Genomic DNA, 27,975 nt, shown 5'->3' with positions numbered 1-27,975 from the left:
TCTAATCAGTTTTGATTTGGACTGTTGCAGACAGGGTTCGATGACGGGGAGAGATTGATTGGTCTCATCTCGTGACCACCCCCCCCTTTTCTGTTCCGTGGGTCACATTCGAAGAAACGCTTCTACTACCCGACGTGATTGTTTGAAGACCCCGGGTGGTAATGTAATTTCAACATTTCCCCTTTACCTAGCGACGAACTATCTCAACCGGATGACCAACCCACCAGCGACCAGTGTTTTTCTCAAGAAAATGTAAGACGAATAGAACTAATTAAGAATATAATCATCGGATCCATCCACTCATAATGCAAATGTTTATATTTCAAACTAAGAATGTAAATTAGTTTAAGTAAGCGCTGGCCAGCCCCAATTTCGTGTTACTTTTGTTAATCTTGGAAAATTGTTAAATCTTTTGTAGGTATGTTAAAATAATTGAAACATGATATTCATCAGGGCAAATAAAACAGGGAAACTATAGATCAAGTTAATCGTGTAGTTTTTATTTTATTGATTATAACGATCCCCCAACTTCCCCTTTGCTTGTTACAGGAAGTTCCTAAATTGTGTTTGTTCCCACCTCGTGTCGCCTCTGGTAAATCATTTCATTTAACGTATTTTTTTTCCAGCTTGTTTCCAAGGCTCTTTTAATTAATTCCAAATAATTCTATTTTGAGGCACGAGGGGTGTTACAACTTGGTAGCAGAGCATGGTTACCTTGATCTATAGGCATACCTGAAAAATATAAGCATACCTAAACTAAAATTAAAAGTACAAAAAATTTTTTTTAATTAATTTTTGATAATAATAATTTTGTAATAATATTGTAAACTGATCGCTGGTACACCCCCTAGTTATATTGAGTTAAATTTTTATAATTTATATTGAGTTTTAAATTCCCGTGCGGACTTAGGTAGCGCGTAGCGCGCAAGACGTCTTTCAGCCAGCCAGCTGACCTTCCCCCCCCCTTCCATCGCGCGTCCCCGGACGTGACAGGCACAAGGTCACAGACACCCCTCCCCCCCTTTTCTCCTCGCCCGACGGCCGAGGGCCGTGGCGTCTGTGGACAGCTGTAATCTTGCCACGCGTGCGTGATAGCACGTCGCCTACCACCCCCCCCCCCCCCCCCTTGTTCTAGCAGGTCCCAGAGGTCGCTTACCTCTGAGAGCGACGCCGACAGGCGTACCAACTCATTCGTCTGCCGGCAAAAATAGTTAACTTTCTGTATTCTGGGCACATACTTCCGACCCGTCGGAGCAACTACGATATTATTAAGCTAAGCTAAGTTAAATTAAGAGTGTCTTGTGTAGAATTTAATGTACTGTTTCAACCATAGTTTGTTTCAACCATAGTTTGTTGGTTGGCCAATCAACGTAAATTTTTGTATATGTTTTGCTGTTCTCGTAAGACTGGACCAAGCTCCACCTACGAAAGGGACACAATGCTCACGCCGGAGTATCTCCTCCGTGACGAGCTGGAGTATGAACTCCGATTTCGAGGGTTGTCAAGCCTCGGTGACGTGGCCACGCTCCGGAAAAGATTCCGAGCTGCGTGTGCCGAGGAAATTCAACCACAAGTCACTAATCTCGCTGACTTGGACTTTTTGGAGGAATTTAACTGTGTTTGTAGTAAATTTCAGGAACTCCACAGTTATACTAATTCTGTACGAAACGAGACAAATAGAAACAACATCTTACGTGCGCTAACTCGCTTGAGTCATATTGGCACGAGATTTACCAACCTCACAATACTAGCCACCAAAAAATTAAATGGGATCTACCAAAAGGAGATCGAGAAATGTAGGCAACAGATTCCTGGTCTAAATTTCCAATTGCGGAGCAAACAAGCCGCAATCGACCAAAGAACACTTGAACCCGTAGAGGCAGTGGCAGGAGGAGTAACTGACAGTCAAGTACAGGAACCCCTAAAACAAATGCACACTGGAGGCAGCCCAGTCCCTACCCCACCTCTTTCACCCTCCCCACCACCCTCACCCCCCTTGACATCACGTCGCCGGGCACTGACTTCGACATTCACACCATCTCATTTTCCATCTGCGACTGTCATGGCGATGGGTACTCACCCGAGCACCAATGTCACCTTCGCCTATCCTACGCATTCGCTCTCAGCTCATCCTGTTTACATGCCCCAACCCATATACCTACCCTCCACCTCACCCGCCATTTTCAACCCCTATCATGAATTCCGGTCAGCCTTCACATCCCTCCATACCTCCCCAGAAGCCCTTCCCACCTCCTCGACCAGTGGAAGGTCAGTTTCGCCACTGACAGCCTTTCCTTCCACCCTGGCAGCTACGCTACCACAACCAGCCCCTGTGCACCCTGGTGGCAGGATTGAATCACAACTTCCTTACCCCAGCCCCGCCACCACATACCTGCCATTGGGCCCGCAGGTATACCAACTTCAAAACCAGACTCAACCTCCACCCGTCACACCTCACGCCTCTAATCTAGCACCGAACCCAGTACCTGTGGTTCCTACCTTCAATCAGACAACTGGAGGTAGTTTTTACGCCAAGATACCTAATCCCGTTGAAGGACTGCTGGCTAATTTTCAGGAAACCACAGGGTTGGAGCCCAAGAGTCTAATCGACTTCCTAAAGAACTTGTTCAAAATTAAACAAAAGGCAAACCTTCCAGACAGGGAACTCCTAGAAGTTATTTTCCCCTTCACACAACCACCCTTGAGCGAGCGAGTGACGCTCGCCATTGAACAAAATTATTCTTTTGACCAATTTCATGAGGACATTCTAAATTATTTTATTCCAGCCCGTTTGATGACCAACATCAGGTTGGAATGGTACAACAGGCTACAACAAAGAAATGAAGCCTTGCCTAATTACATAGCAGACATCAAACTAGCCGCTCAAATTCTTCGGTTGCGAGTATCTGAGAGTGAGATAGTCTCAAACATCCTAGATGGAATTAACCCGCAGGAACGATCGCGAGCAGTTTTTCAGGCCCGACCACAAAATTTTGCCGAGCTTGATCGCTTGTGCATCTCCAACACGAATGTAGAATACGCAGACCACCAGCGAAATAGAGAAGCTAATGTCTACGCCCACAACAATACCAGAGTAACAGAAAATAAACAGCAGTATTATAACAAAAATTCGCAACACAAAAACAGCAATGAACAAGTCGCTAAGCCTCAAAATAAAGAGGAACGGATACCTGTCTGCAGGTACTGCAAAAGACCCGGGCACTACATTGAACAGTGTCGCGCAAAAAACTATCGCCCAAACTATCCAAATTCGCGTGATTCAAAAAACGTGTAAATCGCTGACCAGAAAGAATCCTTTCTGAGCCAGCCGCCCAAACAACAGTTAGAAATTTTTCCCTTCACACCGAACCTAATGCCAAACCCGACCAAAAGTTTCAACAGAACACCGCTTCCCCACACAGAGGAAAAAATAAAAGAAGAAAACAGAAACAAAGGCGAGCTAAGAAAGACAAAGCTCGTCAAGACAAGCAAACGGAAAACTGTAACACGCTTAGGCCTATGTGCAGACAATGTAATTGTCCGCGAACCACGGACAAAAGAACATGTCATAATATTCTAGCTAATATACCCACAGTTTTGCCCTACGCCAACACAATAATTGGAAAACAAGAAGTTCCAGGGCTAATAGATACTGGATCCGTGCGATCATTCGTGTCAGGTCAGCTATTCAGGAAATTACAACAAGACCGTTTGATTCAAAAGGTAGAGCCAATAAAAATAAAATGTTTTACAGCTGCTGAACAGCCTTTGAAGGTAAATCGTATTGTTTTTGTTAAAGTAAAAATCGATCTGTTTTCTTGGTCTTTCCCATTCTTAGTAGCAGATGATTTGGCCACAGATTTAATTTTTGGTTCCGATTTTATTGCAAAAACAGGCATGCTAATTGATTTGAAAGCACGAAGAGTTCACTTTAAGTTTAACAACCAAGTTTTTGTTTCTTTTGTGTCACCGGACGCAAAATGTAAGAGCAAAGTAAATGCCATTCACACAGAGGCTAAAGGTGATAATAACATTTCACTAACCCATCTTAACTTTGAACAGAAACGAGAAATAGAGAAGTTATGCAGTAACTTTCCCGACGTTTTGAGTGAAAAATTAGGGCGTACCCATCTCACCCAATATGAAATTAAGCTTTTGGACAAAACCCCAGTTAGGTGTCACCCTTACTAATTATTAGGACCTAAAATGCAGATAATGCGGGATCACATACAAAATTTATTGGACAAAGATGTTATCGAACCTTCCACTTCCAGTTTCGCCTCCCCGGCATTTTTAGTACCCAAGGACCAAGGCCAAGGTCACCGCATGGTGGTCGATTTCCGCCGCGTAAATCGGCAAATTGAAGTAGAGATGACGCCATTACCAGACCTAAATTCGGCATGTCACTGGTTCAGTAAAGCCAAATTTTTCAGCGTCTTTGACCTAAATTCGGCCTATCATCAAATACCACTAACACCAGAGTCTAAACACGTCACAAGTTTCTGCATTCCGTGGAATCTGTATCAATACAAGGTAGTACCCTTTGGCCTAGCCACAGGCGCCCAAGTGTTAACACGCCTTCTAGACCAAATTTTCGGCGATCTGAAATTCAAATTTGTGTTTAATTATCTTGATGACGTTGTTGTTTATTCAGAATCCTTTGAAGAGCATATGGCTCATTTGCAAGAAGTCCTTAAGCGCCTACGTAAATCCGGACTCACTGTTAATACAAAGAATGTGAAATTTGCAGTGCAGGAAATTTCTTTCCTCGGACACCTGATTTCAAGTCGAGGAGTAACCATTGACCCTAATCGCACACAAGCGATAAAGGACTTCCAACCTCCTAAAGATGCTAAGGGCATTTCCAGGTTTATTGGCATGGAAAATTTTTACACCAAATTCATACCCAATTTTGCTGAGCATGCAGCACCACTGAATGCTCTACGTAAAAAAAATTCCGTTTTCAATTGGGGTCCAGAACAGGACAAAGCTTTTGATTTTCTAAAACAAGCAATAGCTAGCCCGCCAGTACTTAGAATCATAGGCGTGCGCACGGTAGGTGCCACAGGTGCCTTGGCACCACCATTAGGGTTAACGTTATTTTGTTTTTTACAAGCAGAAATACTACATACTTACAAAAATCCGTATTATTTCCAAAAAAAAATATATATATATATATATGTTTTCCAATCGTGTCGAGTTACAGATATGTGCTCATAACACTATCAGTATATCAATTATCAATCGAACCAACTATACACACGGAAACAAGCCAGTTGCAATTACTTGTGTTCTACACGCGGGCCGCGGCTACAAAACTTCTGAAATGTAAATACTTCTCATAGTTCTCCTCGAATTACATAGAATGTGCGCTCGGTGTCCACTGTTCACTCCACTTGGCAGGCGCACGGAATAATAGCCGCCGTCCGCCAGGGTTTATTTAAAAAAAAGAGAGAGAGTTTAGTTAGTTAAAATGATAGGCTTACTCGATGACTTATATGCAGTCGCCGACAAAACATTTTTGTTGTATTCCAAAAGTTAAAACTTTTGCCCACTCTTATTTGTGTATTTTTATTATTTTAATATTTTACATATTTTAGGTATGTTACAAAAACTCCCTTCATTTGTTGATTTTAAAACTCAACATTTGAGAATGTTTTTTCTAGCATTTATTTGGCGACTTCAGAAAACATATAAGTACGGTTTTTCAAAGCCACCAGCATGAATTCCGTGCAAACAATTTGTGCAATTTACTTTATGGCTCAACAAAGCTTAAAACTGTAAATAGTTTAGTAGTTTTCCTGGTGATTATAACGTTCAAAGCCATAATTTTTCATAAAAAATGTTACAATTTTTACATCTGTGTATTTAATGTTTTTGTTCGGAAACACCTTAAATAGCACCATTTTGCGTTTTAAAATCCAAATTTTTCCGGGGGAGGACCCCCGGACCCCCCGCTTTAGGCTCGGGGTCCGTGAATGACAGGGCTGTTGTGTAATCTGGCACCACCAATACTGAAGTCCTGCGCACGCCTATGCTTAGAATGGCTGATTTCAGTAAACCTTTTATTTTGCAAACCGATGCATCCAGTGTGGCCATTGGGGCCGTGTTGTCACAAGAATTCGATGGCTGCAGGCAACCAATAGCTTTCGCCTCCCGCACCCTCACACACCAGGAGAGGAAAGCCTCTTCGGTATACGAACTTGAGTGCCTTGCCGTAGTTTTCGGCATAGATAAGTTCCGGCCCTATTCGGAACACAAAGAATTTCTGCTGGAAACCGATAATCAGGCCCTTGCTTGGCTTTTGGCTCACCCCAAGCAATTAGGCAAATTAGGACGCTGGATTGTCAAGATAGCTTCTCTGAAATTTCAAATCCAACATATTCGTGGTTCACAGAACATCGTGGCAGATACTCTTTCTCGAATGTTCGAGAATCCTTCCAACTCCGAGATTCAGGAAAACAATCCTATTTCCTGCCACACATTGTTAACAGATTTTCCTCTAGCATTTTCCGACATACAATCAAATCAAAATTCTGACCCACAATTGTCCGACATAATTAACCAAATAAAATCAGGCTCACCTCCAAAATATTACAAACTTTCAAAAGGCATACTTTACCGAAGGACACAACAAGCAAAAAATTTCAGAATAGCCCTACCTCAGAATCTCAGGGACATAGTTTTTCAATATTACCACTCGTCACCTTTGGGCGCACACTTAGGAATTTTCAAAACAATTGAAAACATTCGCAGGAATTTTATCTGGGACGGAATGCACAAGGATATAACGCAAAGGGTGAAATTGTGCAAATTATGTGCATTGAGTAAGCCTGCGCAGCAGACCCAGTTCGGCTATTTAAGTTCTGACGTGGCCGAAAGGCCCATGCAAAAGCTTTTCATAGATTTTGTGGGACCCTTCCCAAGGTCAAAAGACGGAAATTCGATGCTTCTAGTATGCGTAGATGCATTCTCAAAATTTGTGTGGCTAATCCCTGTTAGAAGAGCCACGGCCGAAATCACCATTCGAGCCCTCCAAAATTATATTTTCAAAATATCCGGGGTACCTTCCATTATTGTTTCCGATAATGCCACAAACTTTAAATCGACTCAGTTCAAAAACATGTGTTTTTCACACGGCATTCAGCACGTTACCACGACTCCCTACTACCCCCAGCCTTCGCATGCGGAGCGTTTCAACCGAAACCTCCGGTCTGCCTTGATAGCACTCCATGCGAACTCGCAGGATAGGTGGGATTCCAATCTCGTGTGGTTGCAAATGGCTTTCAATACCGCCAGACATGAGAGTCACAAAACAACACCGTTTGAACTCATGTTTACGTACCAGCCCAACACCCCACTCTCTAATCAATGGACGTTAAAAGAGTTACTACCAGACGACCCCAGGAACATTAAGGAAGTCTGGAGTAGAGCTCGTAAAAACCTGAACTTGGCCCACGAGGCAAGCAGGCAAAAATATAACAAGAAACGCTATCCCAATCCCTACAGAGTAGGAGATTTAGTGTTGTGCAGAGCACACACACTCAGCAAGGCGATCGACAAGAGGTCAGCCAAGCTTTCATATCGTTGGAATGGCCCCTGGCAGATCCAGCGATACCTCACGCCAGTCACGGTCGCGTTAGCCGACCCCAGTTCCGGCGAATATCGCGCGCGCGCGCACATTTCTCAGTTGAAGAAAGTACACCCCAACCTAAAATGAGGGCACTCTTCACTGTGTTTCTTTCTACAAGGAACAGCGTTCCTACTACGGCATGCCATACTCAACCAACGTGTTGATATAACAAAAAACCTAGGTAATAATTATAGGTAATATAAAAAATCCATGGTACTAGTTTATAAAAAATTTAGGTTAAGAAGTGTTACATTAAGTTGTCTAGTTTATAGGGGCGCCCCTAATTCAATAAGTTATCTGTAAGTTTTAGCCGTTATTTAGACACGTAAGAATTGTTAGCCATTGTAAGTAGTTTACTACGGTAGATCCTGGTACAGGGTAAGTTTCTGGAACCCAGGTTTTTGGTGGCTCAAGTGGGCCACCCTGACTCCGTCTTTCAGGGGGGAAGTATGTGCCGTTAATTTGTAAATTCGACACAATATATTTTAAATTTTTATTATGATTTTAAATTTTTGTGTAGAAATTTTATTTGCCCTACTATAGTGTAATTTTAATTTGTTAGTCCGGTGTACTCCTCTGAGTTAAACTTTGTCTCAGTGCTCTGGAGCCCCTTTCCCATCGGCGTATCGGATATTCTGCTGGCCTAATCACTGACTGGCAGACCGCTTACCATTTCCCCCGCCTTCAGTCACGCCTCAAGCCTGTAATATTATTTCCCTTCGTGACCCTAACTGCCTAAGCAAGCCTGTAGCTTGCAGGCGACCAGTTCGCAGAGACGAGCTGAGATTCGCCTTTTTCATCACGTCGTAGTGTTATATTCGCCCCTCTGTAGCCACGACGGGGCGTAGTTTCCCACCAACGTTGCATTTTACCCCCACCTCCCCCCCTTCTCAGTTCCAAGTAAGACCAATGACCGGTCGTAACCCCCTGGGGACCGGTGACCGTTCTCTAGGTCTGCCGCGCAAAAACGAAGGCGCCAGAACTGACAGCAAACACTACCTAGCGACTAAGTCGCGAACTTCTCCGCTTGCCTACCCTCTAAGGCACCAGAGAGCAGCACCGCTCTCCCTTGAGTTATATGGACGCCAGGCGCGAGTCGATTCTTTTTAACTCAGCCTCCTCCGATAGAGTTCTCTACGGTCGCCCAGTGTGGCCAACTTCAAGACTCCTGCTAGAGTTTTTTTTCCGCCCATATTCGGGCAAGTTCGGTATTTTTCGGCGGCCCAGACACCCCCCCTTTCCACCTGTTAGCGCCGGCGGCTCTTTTAATTACGAAACGCGGACTGCTGCGACACACAGATCAACTCGCGTCGCGGCTGCAGACAGACCTCCATCGCGAATCGGCTAGATTTCATCCGACCGTTAACGAATATGTAGTCGCCTTGTATAAGGGATGCTATCCCTCAAGTCCATTTTAGTAGATTAGTCTGTCTGCATAGTTTAGTTATTTGCCTTGGAAATTTTTCTCTTTGAAATTTATTATTATGAAGAAATCATCCGCGTCCTGCCGCGCAATTCGCGAGCTCCAGAGCCTGGCTGACTCCACGACTGCAGCGTGCTGGGCAACTCCCCTGTTTTGGTGAGTGATAATTCGCGAACCCTCCTTTTTCCCTTTAAATTTGTTTTCCGGGCATTTTCTGCCCCATAGACTGCCTGTATACCAGTTCTAATCAGTTTTGATTTGGACTGTTGCAGACAGGGTTCGATGACGGGGAGAGATTGATTGGTCTCATCTCGTGACCACCCCCCCCCCCTTTTCTGTTCCGTGGGTCACATTCGAAGAAACGCTTCTACTACCCGACGTGATTGTTTGAAGACCCCGGGTGGTAATGTAATTTCAACATTTCCCCTTTACCTAGCGACGAACTATCTCAACCGGATGACCAACCCACCAGCGACCAGTGTTTTTCTCAAGAAAATGTAAGACGAATAGAACTAATTAAGAATATAATCATCGGATCCATCCACTCATAATGCAAATGTTTATATTTCAAACTAAGAATGTAAATTAGTTTAAGTAAGCGCTGGCCAGCCCCAATTTCGTGTTACTTTTGTTAATCTTGGAAAATTGTTAAATCTTTTGTAGGTATGTTAAAATAATTGAAACATGATATTCATCAGGGCAAATAAAACAGGGAAACTATAGATCAAGTTAATCGTGTAGTTTTTATTTTATTGATTATAACGATCCCCCAACTTCCCCTTTGCTTGTTACAGGAAGTTCCTAAATTGTGTTTGTTCCCACCTCGTGTCGCCTCTGGTAAATCATTTCATTTAATGTATTTTTTTTCCAGCTTGTTTCCAAGGCTCTTTTAATTAATTCCAAATAATTCTATTTTGAGGCACGAGGGGTGTTACAATATTAACTATAGATAGCTGTTAATGAATATATCTTTTTGTGTACATATTTCAATCACATGGTTTTATTACCAAGATTTTTGTAATGGCTACTCCTCTAAATTGGTTATTAATATATACAAAAACACGGTATGTCAATCAGAGAACCGACTGTTTTGTTGAAATTTTGAGAGTCAGTTACTTGGGTTATACGTTTGGGCACAGTGGTGAATACAGAATCTCATGAAGTAATGTTCCATAGATCCATCTTTGCTTGGATATGTCCTTTAACACTCACAAACCAGAAATAATAAGACTTTGAATGGTGAATGTCTCAGTTACATAAGATTTTTGTGTCATATCATTGAATATATACATTATATATGTTTAATGGTAATATGGATTTAATATTTTGGTATCGTATTTAATTTTTATTTCCGCCAATTCCTGACAGTAAATCGCATATTCATGATGTTCGTGATATTCTTTACCTTGCACTGGTCTCCATATCTTGATTTTCCAATAATTTTCTATATATATATATATATATATATATATATATATATATAGTTTGTCTGTGCGTGCCGCTTTAACTCCGCAGCCCCATGAGGTTATATGGTATGGTAGCTCTCCATCCCCCATCCATGAAGAAGGTTTCGTATGGAACTGCAGAGGTTGGGTTCGAAGATATGGGTGTCAAAAGGGGGCATCGCACCAATGGACTTCTAATGGGAAGTCGGTGTAGTATCTGGGAATCGAGTTCCGAAGTGGCCGAGAATGTTCCTGAGTATTCTAGAGGATACCATAAAGTTATAGATTGTTTTATTTTGTTCCAGAATATTATATAATGTTCCAGACGGTCTGGACCATCGAAGGGACTTTCTTTACCAGAACCTTCTAGAAACAGGAAACGGAAGTCCAGAATCTTCTGCAGCATTCTCGAATGTTCCATTATCCTTTTGTGGTGGAGTACTCTCCAGCTCAAAATGGTATGCACAGGCGATGGAGATACCCATGCGTCAGTATCCTTTAGTAAAAATTTTTTGGAATTCAGCTCATACTTTACTTATAATGTTAAAGTACCAGTAAAAACCTGAGGTTGCGCGAGCAAAATCGCAGTTTATTAGCTAGTTAAACCTATAAAATGGAATCGGACGGATAAGTATACATAAGCCTGAAATATTTACCTATTTAAATGTACTTGCCTCGGAAGTGACATCACAAGGGCTGCGCAAACTGGAAGTGAAGTATGCAAGTATGCAAGTAAATCTGTCTACTTCTCTCGTACTTCGAGTTAAAGACACGTCCCCATTTTAGAAAATATTTTGGAGGCTATAATTTTTGTAGCACTTAAGTAATTGAAAGATATTCATAGTCATTTTACTGGTATTAATAAACTAAATCAAAAAAAACATTTAGTAACCATTATGACAAGGCAGGTTCAACAAATATCTGCACATACAACCTATCGCAACTACTTTACAAAGGTAGTACCTATTGTTAAGTATGTCCATAAAATATTTAATCTTTGTTTTCGTGTCAAAGGCAACAGTTGTTACATATTATTGTTTTGTTTAAATATGGTCAACTATCGAATTTATATTGTAAGATACATGTGCCTTATTTCAGGAGTTCAACAATATTAATTTATTCTGCAAGGCAAAAATAAATGCTAATAAATGTCCGTTATTTTCGGTTTGCCATTTTGAAACGGGAACCTGGAACAGCAAAAAAAAAGAGTGTTGTTCTTCGGTGCCACCAAAGGACACAGATTGGGACATAAAGTTCAAGTTGACGAATGCATTTGGACGATTGAGATTCGCACCATCGCCAACACCACGCATGACGTCAGAGAGTCACGTGGACCAATCAGCGATCAGTGTCGGTCGGATCCAAATTAGGACATTGCAATTATTAGACGGGCATTCGTGACAACAATAAAGATTATTTAAGCAGATTGAAAATTCGACTAAATCATGTCTACGTTACAGTAAATAGAGGTCTAAAATTTGATGACAAACATTTTAAATAAAAGCTGTGTCCGTAATAAAATGTACGGTCCGGGGCTCTGGGAGGTTTCCCGGCTTGCTCTGCCCTGGAGCCGCCCATTGGCTGTGAGGTCTCAACTGCGTGCTTGAACGTAGATCCTCGCGTGTTTGTTTTATAGCGTTTTCTAAACATCTCTTTTAAGTCACTGGTCCTCTATCCACACAGTGCTCTGAGCTCGCACCCAGACAGACTGCGGGAACATTCGAAACGTTGAAAACACGTGCTTCAGACCGGTTAACGGAACTTCAGAATTTACGATAGCAACTTTATCAGAGTGTCTTGGCTTTCGAGGTTCTGCCAAGTCGCAGTGGTAGTTCCGCTCTGCGTTGTAGCGAGCATCTTGATTGATTGACTGATTCTCATCATTTAAGGCCCGGGCCCTATCCTAGACTACATTCGCGACAGCACAAAAACAGCATATAAATAGCACAGATTCACGCTGACAGAGCGGAAGTCGAAGCTACATTATTCTGCACACAACAAGGCAGTTCGAATCATACCAAAATATGTTTCCCTCTTCTTTTTTTCTGTAAAACCTTTCAGTTTCAAATTTTATAATTTTGTCATCTGTTATTTAAAGAAGCAGTTGTTTACTTCAATCCAATCATTTAATTTCGCCGATTGGTTTTTGATATTTAGGAATAATAAACTTTAAGAATTTCCTTGCATGTTAATTCACATTAGAATCGGTTTCACTCTTCATCTTTGGAATGCACATGAGTAAGCTGATTGGCCACAAACAAAAATCAGCACACAGAAAAAATTAGATGTTTTACAATTACAATTGACTGATCGCATGCTATTTAGCTTTGCGCGTGCTATTTTCCGATATTGCTGCTGATGTTTGTGTACAATCAACTTCCGTGCGTCTGTGCTGTACGTATGCTGTTGCGAACGTAGCCCAGTCTTTACACAAAACATAACAGTTGAAACTCATTTAATTCAATCTGACTAGCTACAATCATTATTACGATAAGCATTTACTTAATCCAGGTATTATTATTAAATAGAGTTCGCTTTAGGTTTGACTCGTGCTTAATACTGTCTTATAGCTAAAACCGTGATACGTTTTCGGCCAATCAGAAGTCTGAATGTCTTACTACGTCGTCACTTGTGAACTTCGTTTAGTAAATAAAAAAATTTGTATGTGTTGGCTAGATCGTAACAAATATTTTTGAAGTTATACTTATTTAGGCACGTTATGAAAAAAAATATATGAGAGTGAAATTTTATGATGCGCGCGCATCACTGTAACACACAATTAACAGGTTGAAGCTGCCCGCTAAATCGCTCATTAAGTCTCGAAAAAAAGCTAACAACAAAATAGAAATAGAACCTCTATTAGTCGCGCATGTTGGCACGCTCGTCGCCTCTGATCACTGTTTTCATATTTATAATATTTATCCACAGGTTTCTAGTTTCTACATTCACAACACATGTTTTAGTTTTAGTTTTCATGCAAGTGAAAATTATATATATGCTAATAAATTATATTCAGTAGTGATTTAAATTGAATATTTTGATTAATATTATTTACTATTCGTAAATATTAGTAAAAAAATTGTGCTTATATACTTTTTCAAGTGCTCCAATATAATTGAGGTTAACTATCTGTATGTATTATGTATTGATATAAATTAAAATATTATTATTTAATGTAATTAATACTAAATATTATTAAATTATTAATATTAAATTAATTAAATTAATGTTAAATATTTATTATTGGTTATTTAATATTTACAAAATAAAGAAATAAATTTAATAAAAATTTAATAAAAAATTTGTGATAAAAATTAAAATCGAACATCAAATAAAAGAAATATTTTTTTTTATATTTATTATTAAATTGAATAAATAATAAATATTTATAAAAATTAATGAACAAATTTAATGAAAACTTTTTGATAAAAAGAAAATTGAATTTTAAATTAAGAAAATAATTAAAATTTAAAAAATTAATATCCTAAATTAAATTTTTGAATTTATTATTTTATTTATTTATTTTGTTTTAAAATATTAAATAAACAATAATAAATATTTAAAATTAAGATTCTTATAATATTTACTAAAAATTATGTCATATATATTTATTATTCTCTAAATTTTATTTATTTAATTTTTCAAATTTAAACTGAACTTTATTGACTGTGTTGACTATCTTTTTCCAGCCCTTTCATCATTTTATTGTAATTAATTATTTGCATGGAATCAAAAACTATTTTTAATGATGCCAAAGAAGTAATACTTCTCACGCGCGTACATAAGTACACGCACCCATTTTTTTTCTCACAAATAAAAGTAAAGCTGTAAGCATCACGGTTCTTTTTCCGAAAGAGAAAAAGTTTTATTTTTGCATTTGATTTCGGAGTTTCTGTGCTATTATTGATTTTATCCTATAAAAAATTTTTTTTTCCTCGTCACTGCGCTGTATCAACTACAGCCACATTAATTTATCGAGGGATAAAACAGCCATAATGAACAAACGAATTTGGCTAACTTTGTGCACGTTGAAGCCAGTCCGATGTGCGTGTTTTGTAGTGTGTATTAAGCCAATAACTATTACTATCTACGTGTAAATGCTTTAAGTCGATTTTTTCTAAGCATTAACTGTGTAGGAATTATTTCTCGCATAAAAATGTTTCGCCCACTGTAATTTTTTTTAAGAACACAAGTTGTAGTTGTAGGTATCTTGTTTCTCTGTCCCTATAAAAAGTTCTATAAAACACTTTGTATGTTACATGTTTCAGGATTCGAAGAGGACAACAACCATTTAGAAAGAGTGTCGCCTCACCACAGATACTCCACTGATCTTGGGCCTGCTGTTAGCGCTACCAGTAAGTTCAGACACCTTTGAAAGATACGAACTGTGAACGATACATTTTTTCATGGCATAATTTACATGTTTTCAACACAATACGCTTAGAAGCTTGGCTGTTCCGACTCTCAGGTAAGACGGCAAGTATCTAAACATACCTACTAAACTATAATAACTAAAGTAAATAATTCGACCACCTCTTTTACAGAGGCTAGCCGTAAATTATTAGAAAAATTAATCTTTTGATAAAAATAAATTAATTTAATATAGGTATTACTTCACAATTATCTCGCTTATTGCTTTTTTTAGTATGGGGTATATGTAAAAAAACAAAACAAAAAAAATATTCTTTAAGATCTAATTTATGAGTATTAACTTGCCAGCTAAGTATTTGGAAGTCTTTCAATTCTTGGAGAGTGAAGTCCCTGCTACATTAGTATGGTGCTTGGAAGTGACGTCACTCTGGCCTGCTGTGACGCTACGAGCTGTGACGTTACGAGCTGTGAAGCTGCGGTCTAAATGACCAAATTTCATCTTCGGGGCTGTCATACGGCAGGACGCGCGTGATTGGCCGCTTAATTGTAACATCTCGAGTGTTTAACCTAATGTTAACAAAGTAAACTAAATAGGGAGTTACGGGAATTCAATAACATGAAAAAATATATATATATATATATATGCTCACTCATAAACTTTCACTGCCTGAATATATTTTATGAACATAAATAAACGTTTCCTGACAGGTTCATTTTTAATTTTAATAATTACATTATTGAATCTTCGTATTGAAACAGTATCATCAATGTGGAAACTGTGACTATATTAGCTAACGACAGAGCAGCATTATGAAGTCCGTCATTTGTTAAATAACCACATTATGTAGTTGATGGACTTCAGCAAATGAACATCGTCAAAATATATTTTCATTACTAACTCGTGATATAGAACAAATAGCGCCAGATATTAGCGAACGTCTGCATAGTTTTCTCGAATTGTGCTTTTTTTTACCCATTAGTTCTTTATTTATTGCGACGAAGCGTGTAAAAAAATACGATCACCCTGCCACCTATATCAGGATGAGGAGGAGCCAAAAACACGTGAGATGCGGAACCTCAACTAGTGCTGCGATCTAGCGGGGAAACTTGGAACTCGAGCGAACGCGTGGCGGGAAAACTTAATTCACCGGTCACCTCCTTGTAGGTCATGCGCTCCTAATACATCAGTCGTTTCATTTCTAGCGCGAGTCGCGTCGGTGGTTAACACCGACCGGGTGGTTCTGTAAGAAATTCACCGAGCGGCATAGGGCGTGTAGCACTACTACGAGAGTGACTGCTATGAGAAACACCCAGCACTTATGACGAAAGCGAAACGAACGTCCGCAACCCGAACGCACGCACACCCAGCGGGCTGATTACGAACACCATCGACGACTAGCGTTATTCTTCACGCGGTAACGAAACACGTATCGCATTTGGTGATTACGACCCACCTTGCGATATGCGTTTCGTTATTTTCCACGGTAACGCTAACCTGCGATACGAATCCATGACGTCAGAGGACAAGCAACAATTGAACAATTAATATGTTCGTCGAACAGACTATTTTGTAAGTGAATCATGAATACTTAGTGTTACTGAGAACAAAATAATCTTTTTTAATGCACTAATTTCTTAAATAAAGTATTTAAAGCTTTTTTGCTGCCTTTTTCGTAGAAGTTTAAATTAAAAATGCAGTTAAAGATTTCGCATCGTCATTGTGGCTAACTGCGTCTTGCCATGTAAACATAAACATCGAACGAGAAGCATGTTTAAACTTCAATAGAATGAAAATGAGGCCACTCTACAGGTTACAAAATTAAAGGAACAACTAATTACCACGAACCCGTGTCTGTTTTTATTTTACCTATTATTGATATGATATGAAGAATGGAATTTAACAAATATTTAGTCAAGTTTGGTGTGCTTGTGTAAAATCATAACCTTATACTTCAAAGTTATACATATATGTGGTTATTAGCATACTTAATAAAAACAACACTTTTTAACATATTTCCAGCGGTGAGCTTTCTAGTTTATGTAATCTAATCAGTTAAAATTTTATAAATATATTTTAATACTCATGTGCTTTCGTGGATTTTATATACAAGTGTTTTGAAACAATGTTTCCAAGATATTAGTACCATTCGTAAATAAAAATAATTTTGCTAATATTTATATCATAGGTCACTCAAACATTTTTTACTCCCTTCGTACACTTGGTAAAGTTTAATTACAGTAAATTATTTAAATTTGTGGTTTTCTTGATTAGAGTGCACATGCCGCTATTAAAGAGGACACTGTGTTGAATATTTGTGTTCTCAGTTAAAATAAGCCTTAGAGTGGCACTGGTAAAGTTACTGCTGCCCAACAGAAATCATGGTGTGGTTTATTAAGAGCCACAGAGAGTTTGCAGCCAATTTTTCTTCAAATAATGAATGTGAAGCTTGCATGTATCTGTGGATTTAACTGGCAAAGAGGCTTAACAAACGTTTAGGGACATTAAAAACCATTAACATTGGCAAAATATTAGTTTTCTTATTATTTTTTTCTTTAGTGAATATAGCGTTACAATTTTTATGTAAGCAGCAGCCTTCAATTACAATGGAGAAGATATGGGCTACTTTTTGTATTTTCATTTTTTGAAGTCTGTTTTAAACTCTTCAGTGTGTTAGGTTGCATATTCTAAGGATAAAATTAGGCCCATAATTTTTCAATTTAAAAAGATTGACATTTTAAACAGTTATTATGGAACAGTTCTTGAAAATTTTCAGTGTAAGAACAGTATTTTTTTTTATAATCTGAGGATATGAAAGTTCATTGCTATGTTTTTTTAATTGCTGTTTAATTTAATCTCACCAATGACTTAAACAAGTGAAACTAAGTACTGAGTAATTAGAGTAAGTACTGAATAAGTACTGAGTAATTAGAGTAAGTACTGAATAAGTACTGAGTAAACAACATTGTTTTCAAGATGGCATTCAAGTTGGTTAATGATCCAACATGTATGTAAATTATTAATATGCTGCAATTATTTTAAAAACTGTCTTGAAATATTCAATAATTTTAATTCTCCGCCCCCCCCCCCCTTTTCCCATTAAGATAAATTAATAGATTACTTTTTCTCAGCAAGTTTAGAAATTGATGGTTTAATATGTAAAATAATATTCAGTTTGAACAATTTCTGATGTACATGCATACCAATTATTTAATCCATTTTTTTTTAAATTCCGTAATGGATCAACATGATGTATGCTGTAATAAAAAGAACAGCTTAAGCAATAGCTGCTAAGATAACAGCTGGCAATATTATCCAAGTTATATTTCTGAGCAGCCTTGACCAGAGAATTATCCAAATCTTCGGTACAGCATCATCATTGGGAATGATGTAGATTCTAGAAGGTGGTTTTGTCCCTCAACCTCTGGTAGACATTATATTGTGGTAGTCATGCATTTTGTTTATCCTATACTTTTCCAAATATTTATTTGAAAATTAAATATATATTTTTTTCAATACTGGTATGCTTCCAATTTGGTTTGAGATTGGTGTAGTGGGTTTAAAATAAGAGTGGTGAAAATTAAGTAGTTAAGATACCTGAAAGTTGACAGAGAGAAATTGGAGGTGTGCTACATTTAAAATGAAACACAAAAAAATGACTTGCATGAACATGGAAGTGTTAATAGTTCATATTAAAAAAAATTAAAATTGAAGTTGTTCTACTCAGAAGTGTATGCAGAATTTTGTTATGAGGGAGGAAGGAGGATGGGGAGGAGGAAAGTGGTATAGAAGCACTTAGCCTGCTGTTGGCTTTATTTTTTTTTTTGGGGGGGGGGGGGGGGGGAATATAGATTTTTCTTTTAGGATTTTGGGGGAGGCATATATTCCTCTTGCCCCTACATATACCCCTGGTAGGTTCATTATTAAAACAAGACCTCTTACAATCCTTGTGTTTTCATAAGATAGCCAAGAAACCTAAGAGTTTTTTTATGCATATTTGTTATAATAGCCATCAGTCACAATCAGTTACATATTAATTTACTGTATTAGTCTTTTATTTAAGTTAAATTTTACTTAATATAGTTAAATAAGCTGTTCAAAGGCTTCATCACATATTTTAAGAAACATTTGATTTGATCTCTAAATACTATCTCAAAAATTGCTTATTTTAATATTCACACACATCTAAGCACAGATTTAATGGTTATTGGTTATTCTGATGATAAATAGAAAGATAAGAACAGTGAGTGATGATAACAATTCATAAGATGCAGAGTGTTGACTGGGGAGGTGCAAGGAATGGAGCTGTACCAAACTTTATCGCAAGATGAATCATACTTACTAAGTCAATATTTGTTCCTGAATTATCTAACTAAATGCAATGTGTGCCATTTAATTTGTTTGTACTTGTCTCGGTCTCAATAAACATACCTACATTGATTCTAAAATTACAATAATAAAAATTAGTTCAAAATATTTTTTTTATATTCATCCACATGAAACAATGTCTATACTGTATACAAATGGGCTCACTGGCAACAACTAGCAGTTGTACCTGCTGGAACTTGCATTGATAGTCAGCTAGCCTAATGAAATTCTTCCATGTTATATCTTGTTTACACAAAAAAAAAAGTAAAGAATGGTTATATACAAGCATTGTGAAATCTTTGACTGGAAAAACCTTGATAATACTTTTAGTCAGCATACTTTATAGAATGTGTGCTTTGTTATTAGCACCTCCTTTATTATAACCCTGCCTTTATAATACCTAGTGTAACCTATACAATTCATACTGGTAATGATTAATAGTACAATTTAAAAATAATAAAAAAAAGAGCAGCATTCAAGAAAGATAGCTGGCAGCTGATAAACAACATTCAAGAAAGACAGCTGGCAGCTGATGAGAAGCATTGGGAATATGTGCTTCTGAAATGGTAACAAGCAATTTGATTAAAAATGCATCAAAGAACTTAAAGAAAAGTTAAAAGGCATGCTGGAAGCATGTGCTAAAATTGCCAATTATGAGAAAATATTGTGTTAAGAAATCATTTTTTGTATCCTTACAGTCATGTGCATTGATTTTTTTTATTGGACAGGCTATTAATAGTTAATATTAATAATTGTTTAATTATAACCATCCATGGAAATAATTGAGCTATTAAATAATACACTCTTTGTAAATATTTTTCGTTTAAAACCAAAACAAAGTCTGAAATTGCAAAATTTTTAAATAAAAAACCTGTAAACATGAAGCAGCACATGTATGTATGAGATTTACTTTAAATAACAACCTATCATTAAATGATTCATAGTATCTATTTTTTACACACAAAAAAAAACAATGGTTCAAAAAAGCCACTGCCAACTCTCTCAGGACAATGAGATCATCTGCTGAAACCAGAAAACAAAAAGTTAGCATGTGTTTAATATAATATCCAAGTTATACTCAAAAGTAACATGGAAATGAGTGAACACTATTTTCATTTCACAATTTCTTTAATAAATGCAACAAACTTGATAACAAAGTATTTATTAAATTGCATAGCTTGTTTCTTCATGTTTCTTCATTTTCTAAGGTTTTCCAGCTGCTATGAGGGTGCAATCTGGCAATTCGAAGGGATTTTGATGGTTTCTTAACAATCTTCTCTGCCTTCTCCTCCAGTTCGATATTTAGCAGAAAGGCAGCAAAGGCCATTGTGTAGAACCTGAAATATTTTCAAACATTAACTAAATTAGTGTAATATAGTTTGGTAGGCTACTAATTGTTAACAAGAGGGCCTGATTAATAGAAATAATTTTTAATATGGTATTATTGAGCTAATATTCCTCGATGTAATGCATAACTGCATTCATTTTTCTTTAATTTCTAAAAACAATTTTAACTTTTTGACTTCTTTTCCAACAATTCTCCATGAGTGTGTTGTAATTCTTTAAGCAGTTAAACTAGAAAAATGCCATTTTAATAGCTTGTTAGGTTAGGTAAATCAAAAAATTTAATACATGAGAATGATTGGTTGGCTTAAGTAAGCTACATTAAAAATACTGTGTGATTTTGTGAACTGTTTCTTAAGTTATGTTACCAACAAAAATAATAGGTATAAACTGTAGTGTGGTTGGTTAGGTTAGAGTTAGCTGTGTTACAATATATAATTCTTAAAAACTGTTTAAATGAGTTCACAGTATATTTAATATAACTACCATAACCTAATAAACTGTCTACACTACTTTCAAGTACTGTATTTGTAGTTAACCTAATCAAACCAGCCATTCCCACCATTAAGTTTGTTAGATGAATTAAAAATAACAAAAAAATAGTGTGGATCTGTGTGAATGGTTAGTTAAGATAGGTTAGTTACATTAATTGTACTACAAAATATGTGTGGATGGTTGGTTAGGTGAGGTAAGCTTAATTTTCTATTAGTAAAACAATGTTACAGTATTGATAGCCTATGTTAATTATTGGAATCAATGTCTGAAAACTGTTAATAAATTAAAAAAAAAAAACATATGGAAAAGTAGCTTTTCACCAGATTTACCTCATTATACAATATTTAAAATGCAGCTAACCTAACCAAATGTAGACATGAATAGATTTGCCGTATTTGAAGTGTAGCTAACCACACATAACCAACAATTTAAACAGTAAACAACTTGAAATATCTCAACAGAAATAAGTATCAAGGTTAATAATAGGAACTCAAAATTACCGTTTTCATAAACTTATTTTTATAATAAAGCCTCGCCTCCCCTACATAAAAGCTCGAAATGTTATTTAATAGAATCATCCTGCTTAAGGAGGGGAATTCCTAAATAAATTATTCATCAAGTTATTTGTTTTATGATCAGCCCCACTTGTTTACAATTACCAATGTTAACACACTTAGGTAATAGAGCCAATATGTAAATGAATGAGCACAAATTAAAAATTTCTTGCACAATTGAACACACAAGGAGGCCGGAAATAGCTTTCTGAAACTAAATAGAGAAATATACCATTTACTGTCTGAAGTCTACAAGCGCACAGATTAAACAAAAATGCATGTTGAGCCGTTCGTAGGCAACGGTTGAGCAAATACCCAAACACAAAATATGCATAAGCAGCCTATTTGAACTATTTATAGCTATGTTATGTTCATAATGTGCGTGTAAATAATATCGCTCTTTAGGTTAGGATTAATTTGATAAGCTATGACACGGCATTTATTTATTCTTCTTACCTACTTTGATCGTATTTAAACCACTTCATAATTATTCCACACAAACTATGCATTGAAAACAATGATTTCATGGTACAATTAATAAACAGAAATAGCATGTTAAAAATAATGTTCGCGTGTTAAATATACACACGCTAACCTAAAACAATTGTTTTCGTTTAACTTCATCGCTTTACATCGTACTCGACTATATTTAAAACAATAATGTGCGATTATAATGCCGTTTTTAGGACGGGAGGACATTATTTTTAAGAGTAATTATATCACTTACCTCACAATCGCTTCGTATCACCACTTGAAATGCCCGTGATATATAACGTAGCTCCGGTGCGATAAATATCACTTGAAAAGTGTGCTCGTAATCAAAGTTTGCGATATATACCGCCACAACGTCATCAATATTCGAAGTTTAACGAAACACGATGTGTTCGTAATCACGTTGCTGGTTCCTGCGATATTCTTCGCAAACCTTCGTTATTTATCGCAACTTATAACGCAAAGTGTGTGCTCGTAATCAGCCCGCAGGAATCGCTCGTTTTGCGATTGCCACGCCGCTATTTCGTCGCTTGCTATTAGGAGAACATCACACGGGAGGAGGTACGAAAGATTTTACTGGTTTATCTGTATAGACGTGCCGTATCACTGGCACGTGTACCATAATGTATCGGTACCTTAAGTCTCGTTACTAATCATAATTTATACTGCTCTTTCAAGCACGTGGGTGGAGGGGGAAGAAATGCTTTAAGTATTGAAGGAAAAAAACTTTTAAAATGCAACTTATTTTTACAGCCGGTAGAATACATAAGTAATATCTAACTGAATCACTGGGTTTTGAGAAAAAACATTGAGAAGTCTTTACAGCCAGATGGCGGCAGTGCATGCATGATTTTATATATTTTCCCATACTTTTATAAATGTTTACATACTTCCTTATACCTTGAATGCTTTTGTATGCTTTAGCAACTTGTCATTCGCAACACTGAACTCTGCGGTTGGATCCAGTGTTATCATTAAAATTATGACAGTTTATACATATATATTTCCAATTGGGTTATGTGTCGTATCTTAGCTATCATAAACCCACTAATTCATCCTCAGATTCCATCGAAAACTTGGACAGACATTAGTAAATAAACGTCTATGTTCAGCGCACGAATACGCGTTTTCAAATATAAGAGTACCATAAAAATTTATTTACCCTCTTATATGTGAATTTTCACTTGTAACGCGTGTGGCGGTCACGCACTCGTGTATTTTGTTCATTATATGACATCACACATAAAGGATAGTATCGATAAAATAACAGGGACATTAAAATAACTTCAAAAATAAGTACGGTACGTGGACAAAATAGATTTACTTTGCATTGTATAACCGTAAAGAATTTTTTACCATAAACATAGTATGTATGTCCTATAAATTAACTAAAACCATTGAAAATATATATATATATATATATATATATATATATTCAATGCTAAAACTCAAAATATAAAAAATTTAATAATATTCCTTCTTAGTTAGACTTTACTGGTTTTTTCTTCTTCAAAGCTAGTTTGCATTCGCTTTACAAATATCCATTGCAGCAATATAATTTATGGATAAACAGTTCAAAATTTTTATTTTAGGTCAGAATTATTTCCTATATATATATTGAATGTTTGAACCGTTTTATTTTACCATGCAATTTTTTTTTCAATGTAGCTAACTTTTTTTTTAATGTGCTTCAATAAGCACTGATAATTCTAAACTTTGTTTTACAGACATTGGTAATTTACTTTGGACCATATTTTCATTACCTGTAAATTCCCCCACGAATATTGATTGCAATAAAAACTTTGCATCAAATAAAAATCGTTTAACTTATGGATCTTTTCCGTGATGGCCTGAAACATTTAGGAATTATTATATTCTTTTTTTTAATTGTAGTTTATTTTACACTTACACATATAAGTATATATATACATATATATAATGAAAGATTAAATAAATTGTAATCGTTTATGTTATCAAATAATTGAGGTTTAATTGGTTTTGGTCATGATTGTTTAAATCAACTTAAACTTTTCTTTATTATCAAATAACATGTTTCACAAAACCCTTTAAATTATCCATGTTATTAAAAGAGGTAAAGTCGCGAAAATTGGTAATTGTTTTTTATTGCGTATTTAATTTATTTCAAAGTTTTATTAATTTTTTTTTCAATATCAAATATTTTTAGTTATGGAATAATTTCTCAATTTAAACATACTCAACTGCTTATTTTATTTGAATAGTTTACGTTAAAATACAATCAGATACGTTAAATGGAACAATTGCTACCGGGGGATATATTCCTTATCGCGTATCCAGTTTATATCAAAGCTTTATAATACATATTTTAGTGATTTTAGTGATTTTAGTGATTTTAGTGATTGTATATATATATATATATATATATATATATATATATATATATATACTGTACGCGGGTAGATTTCTGGAGTTCTAATATATATTCATATATATACATATATACATACCTGTTTAACCTTAGAAAACACACGTTCACTATGTTTTAATTATAAAATCCTCTACTTAGAATAACAGTGGAAATCGAATTAATTTATTTTACAAATAGTATTGTGTTATCTAAATGAAACTAACCGTTTTAACACTTAACGTTAATCAATAAGAAATACTTTCTCACACACGCACAATGTGGCTTTACCATTGTACTTTTTTTTTGTTTTAAAATAAAAATATAATTTTGCTTGGTAACATTTTGCGAGGTGTAATAATACTAGTATTTCCTTTCTCATCAAGAATAAATATTATGAGCATTATTCAATTTTCAATCATTTAAAACAATAGGGTTTAATTTTCCTTCGTAGTCTTATTAGGATCTACATTTTAAAACTTAGTTATAGACTCGTGTGAACTTAAAATTTAAAACGTCAATTTATTAATTTGAAAGGCTCGTTTATGTGAATATGTGTTATAATAATTATTTAATTTTTAAAGCATAATTACAGTGTATAGTAATACCAAAAATGAGATAAGTTACTCCACAGTAAAGGTAATGTAATATCCGGCATTTTTCCGCGTATCTGATATTGATAATATAAACTAAATATTTTTCAAAACTTTTCTCCAATGAATTTACCTTGTGCAATAACACTACAAATATTTAAATAAAACACTCGTGTTTTGAATACATTAAAAAATAAATAGATAACTGACATTAAAATAGCGTGTAGTTTAAAAACTAAAATTTAAGCCTTATTAATGACCTTGAATTTTGTTTAAAATTTCCAAGAAATAGCTATAAGCCATTTCTTTTCAGCTCCAACATATTGCACAAATGTTTACACGTGTACTGTTGGTCCGTTCGTATAATTTCCTCTGCAGTTTGGAACACGCACCTGTACAACGTATAGAAATATATATTATTTGATATAGTATTGACTTGGAAATGCTCACTAAAAACAGCTAAATACTGCATTATTAAGGGCTAAGGGTCTAGCCAGGGGTGTCGGGTCGGCCTACTATGCGTGACTTCACACCTTCACCTTTCACCAGCGCTCAGGCCTTCTATGGAGTCGGTGTTGGTGCAGCCCTGGTAGAGTCATTTCCTGGTAATGCACAAGTATATTCTTCATGCGAGTTCAGACACAGCCTGATTGCAGGCGCGCTTAAGCGCTTACCAACATTCGTGGCTTAATACAACTTTTGCGTCAACTGAATCAGCTTACGTGAAATATTGAGTGAGTTTCTTCCAGAGGTTGCATCCTGTAAACTGTTTATTAATGCCACACGATATCAGAGTAACACAATATCTTAGAAAAAATATTATTTTGCCAATAATGGGAAGCTTACGATACACAAATTATTTCGCACACACCCGAATACTTGCTTTCTTGTAACATCGGGATTCTATTTTTAAGCATCAACGATGCTTAAGTCATTAAAAACGAGAAAATTATTAATTTCAAAATTGCAGCAAGTATCTTTGTTACGTCACTTAATACATGTTGTTTCGTGACCGGGTCTGATTGTAAAGTCCCTGTAATTACTGAGGCAAGCTGTTTGCAAGCTCATCAGGGACTTGCGTATGGTGATGCCCCCCTTACTACAAAGGCGAAAGTTAAAACGGTTAATTCGCATGTGACGTTAAAAAATATATATACATAAAATAACAATGTTTTCATGAAGGCAAGTGTTCGGGCATGTACGGAAGAGTTTTTGAATCGTTGGTTTCCCGACAATAATTAGGTTATGTTTTTTAAATAGGAAATTTAAGAATTAACTGACAAATCAGAATCGGCAGGACATGATTCCTCTTGAGGATTAAGTGTAGGATATGGCAAAAGAATACTCCATGCCTTTCTAAGGAACGTTGTATGGATTTAATGAGACTATACAAGAGTGACAATTTAAATATATAAATGTTGATAGTTTTGACATCATTCTAGCAGTGCAATAACTTTAAAGGGAATTATTTCGTGGTTAGCTAATGTTATTTTCAAGCACTACATTAAATTATGTAATATATCACAACAATGTGAAATTAATAATAAATTTGAATAATGTAAAAAAAACATTTGTTATGATCTAAAACTTTTTCTGGTTCATCTCTCTGACTTAAGGGGCTCGCTCATTCAGGAGTGTGTTTGTTCCATGAGGCGGTATGTTAAGTGCGACGCTTCCTGGTGCTTTTAGCTCGGTGTGGCCTTTAAGCGCAATACTATGGACTTGCGGGCAGTTTTCTCGTCGTACAAATGGTAAGTATAAAATTTGAGCGGTAATCGTAACATTTCATGGCGGATAAATGAAGAAGAAGGTATAAAACAGATCCTACACCATCCACATCTAAGTAAACTCCAACAAAGTATCTCCATGATATAATATTCCCACTCCCATAACTACCGCCTCAACAGAAACGAGGATTTAAACAATGTGCACATATTCTTACCTCAAGAGAGAATTCAGAAATATTGAACTAATACCAACATCACCCAAAATGACCCAACCTATAGTTTTTTCTAAAGGAGTGAATAGGAAGAAAACATCTCGTAAAGAATATTACAAGAAAAACCAAAGTGGTTCTATGACTCAAACAAGTATTGACACTGACAATATTTGTTGTGAATGTTGGGATAACAACCACAAAACTACTTCCAAGGTGGACTGGATTCAGTGCAGCATGTGTGCATAGTGGCTTCATTAAACTTGTACTTTGTACGACACATTGTATAATGAATGTGGAAGAGAAGAAAAGAGAAAACTTAACTCTTAACAAAAAAAAGATAAAGTCTATCCTCATTAATGCGTCATCTCTCCTATAGGCAACATTTTTCTGGGGGAAAACAAGACCTAGAAATGGTTTACTTATTTCGAGACATATTGTTATTCTTGTAAGTATATGTATTTTTTCTGATAAATGACAAAATGTAGAGTATGTAACATTGTGTATGTCAATTTTTTATCGAATAATTTTTTTCACAGATTATTTTTTCAAAATGTGCGGCGTCTCTCCTCGAATTACCTTACACTTAGTGAATGACTTTTGAAAATGTGTGACATAAACACAAATTAGAAGGAGGAAAAGTGAAAATTTCAAAACTAGCACTTACATAGCCTACAGCAACGAAGATAAAATAAAAATTAAATTAATATATAATAATATAAAAAATAAAAAAATAAAATAATCAGCATGGTGTGCAGACCGAGCCTTAACAAGAGTGCTTTCTCCTTTTTCTTTTATTTGCAACTTCCAAGGGGAGGGGCAGGTACCCCCTTGCATTACCCCTCACCCCCCGGAATTTGCTCTTGGATCGAGTAAAAAATTCATATCCAACTGAAGATGCTTGAGTGCGTCTTCGTGCTGTAATCTCCGGGCTTCATCG

General features: G+C 36.3%; 1 protein-coding gene across 1 annotated transcript in view; it reads left to right on the top strand.

Annotated features, from left to right (window-relative positions):
* The window catches only part of LOC134534704 (suppressor of lurcher protein 1-like), a 360,907-nt gene that overhangs the window by 257,681 nt on the left and 75,251 nt on the right, over positions 1-27,975 (top strand). Inside the window, exon 9 of the mRNA XM_063373180.1 lies at positions 14,770-14,856. Coding sequence (XP_063229250.1) covers positions 14,770-14,856 — 87 coding nt within the window. The remainder of the gene's footprint in view (positions 1-14,769; positions 14,857-27,975) is intronic.

The sequence above is a fragment of the Bacillus rossius genome, chromosome 8 (genome assembly GCF_032445375.1).
Source record: "Bacillus rossius redtenbacheri isolate Brsri chromosome 8, Brsri_v3, whole genome shotgun sequence".
NCBI lineage: Eukaryota > Metazoa > Arthropoda > Insecta > Phasmatodea > Bacillidae > Bacillus > Bacillus rossius.
This window is presented reverse-complemented; position numbering and strand designations above follow the sequence as displayed.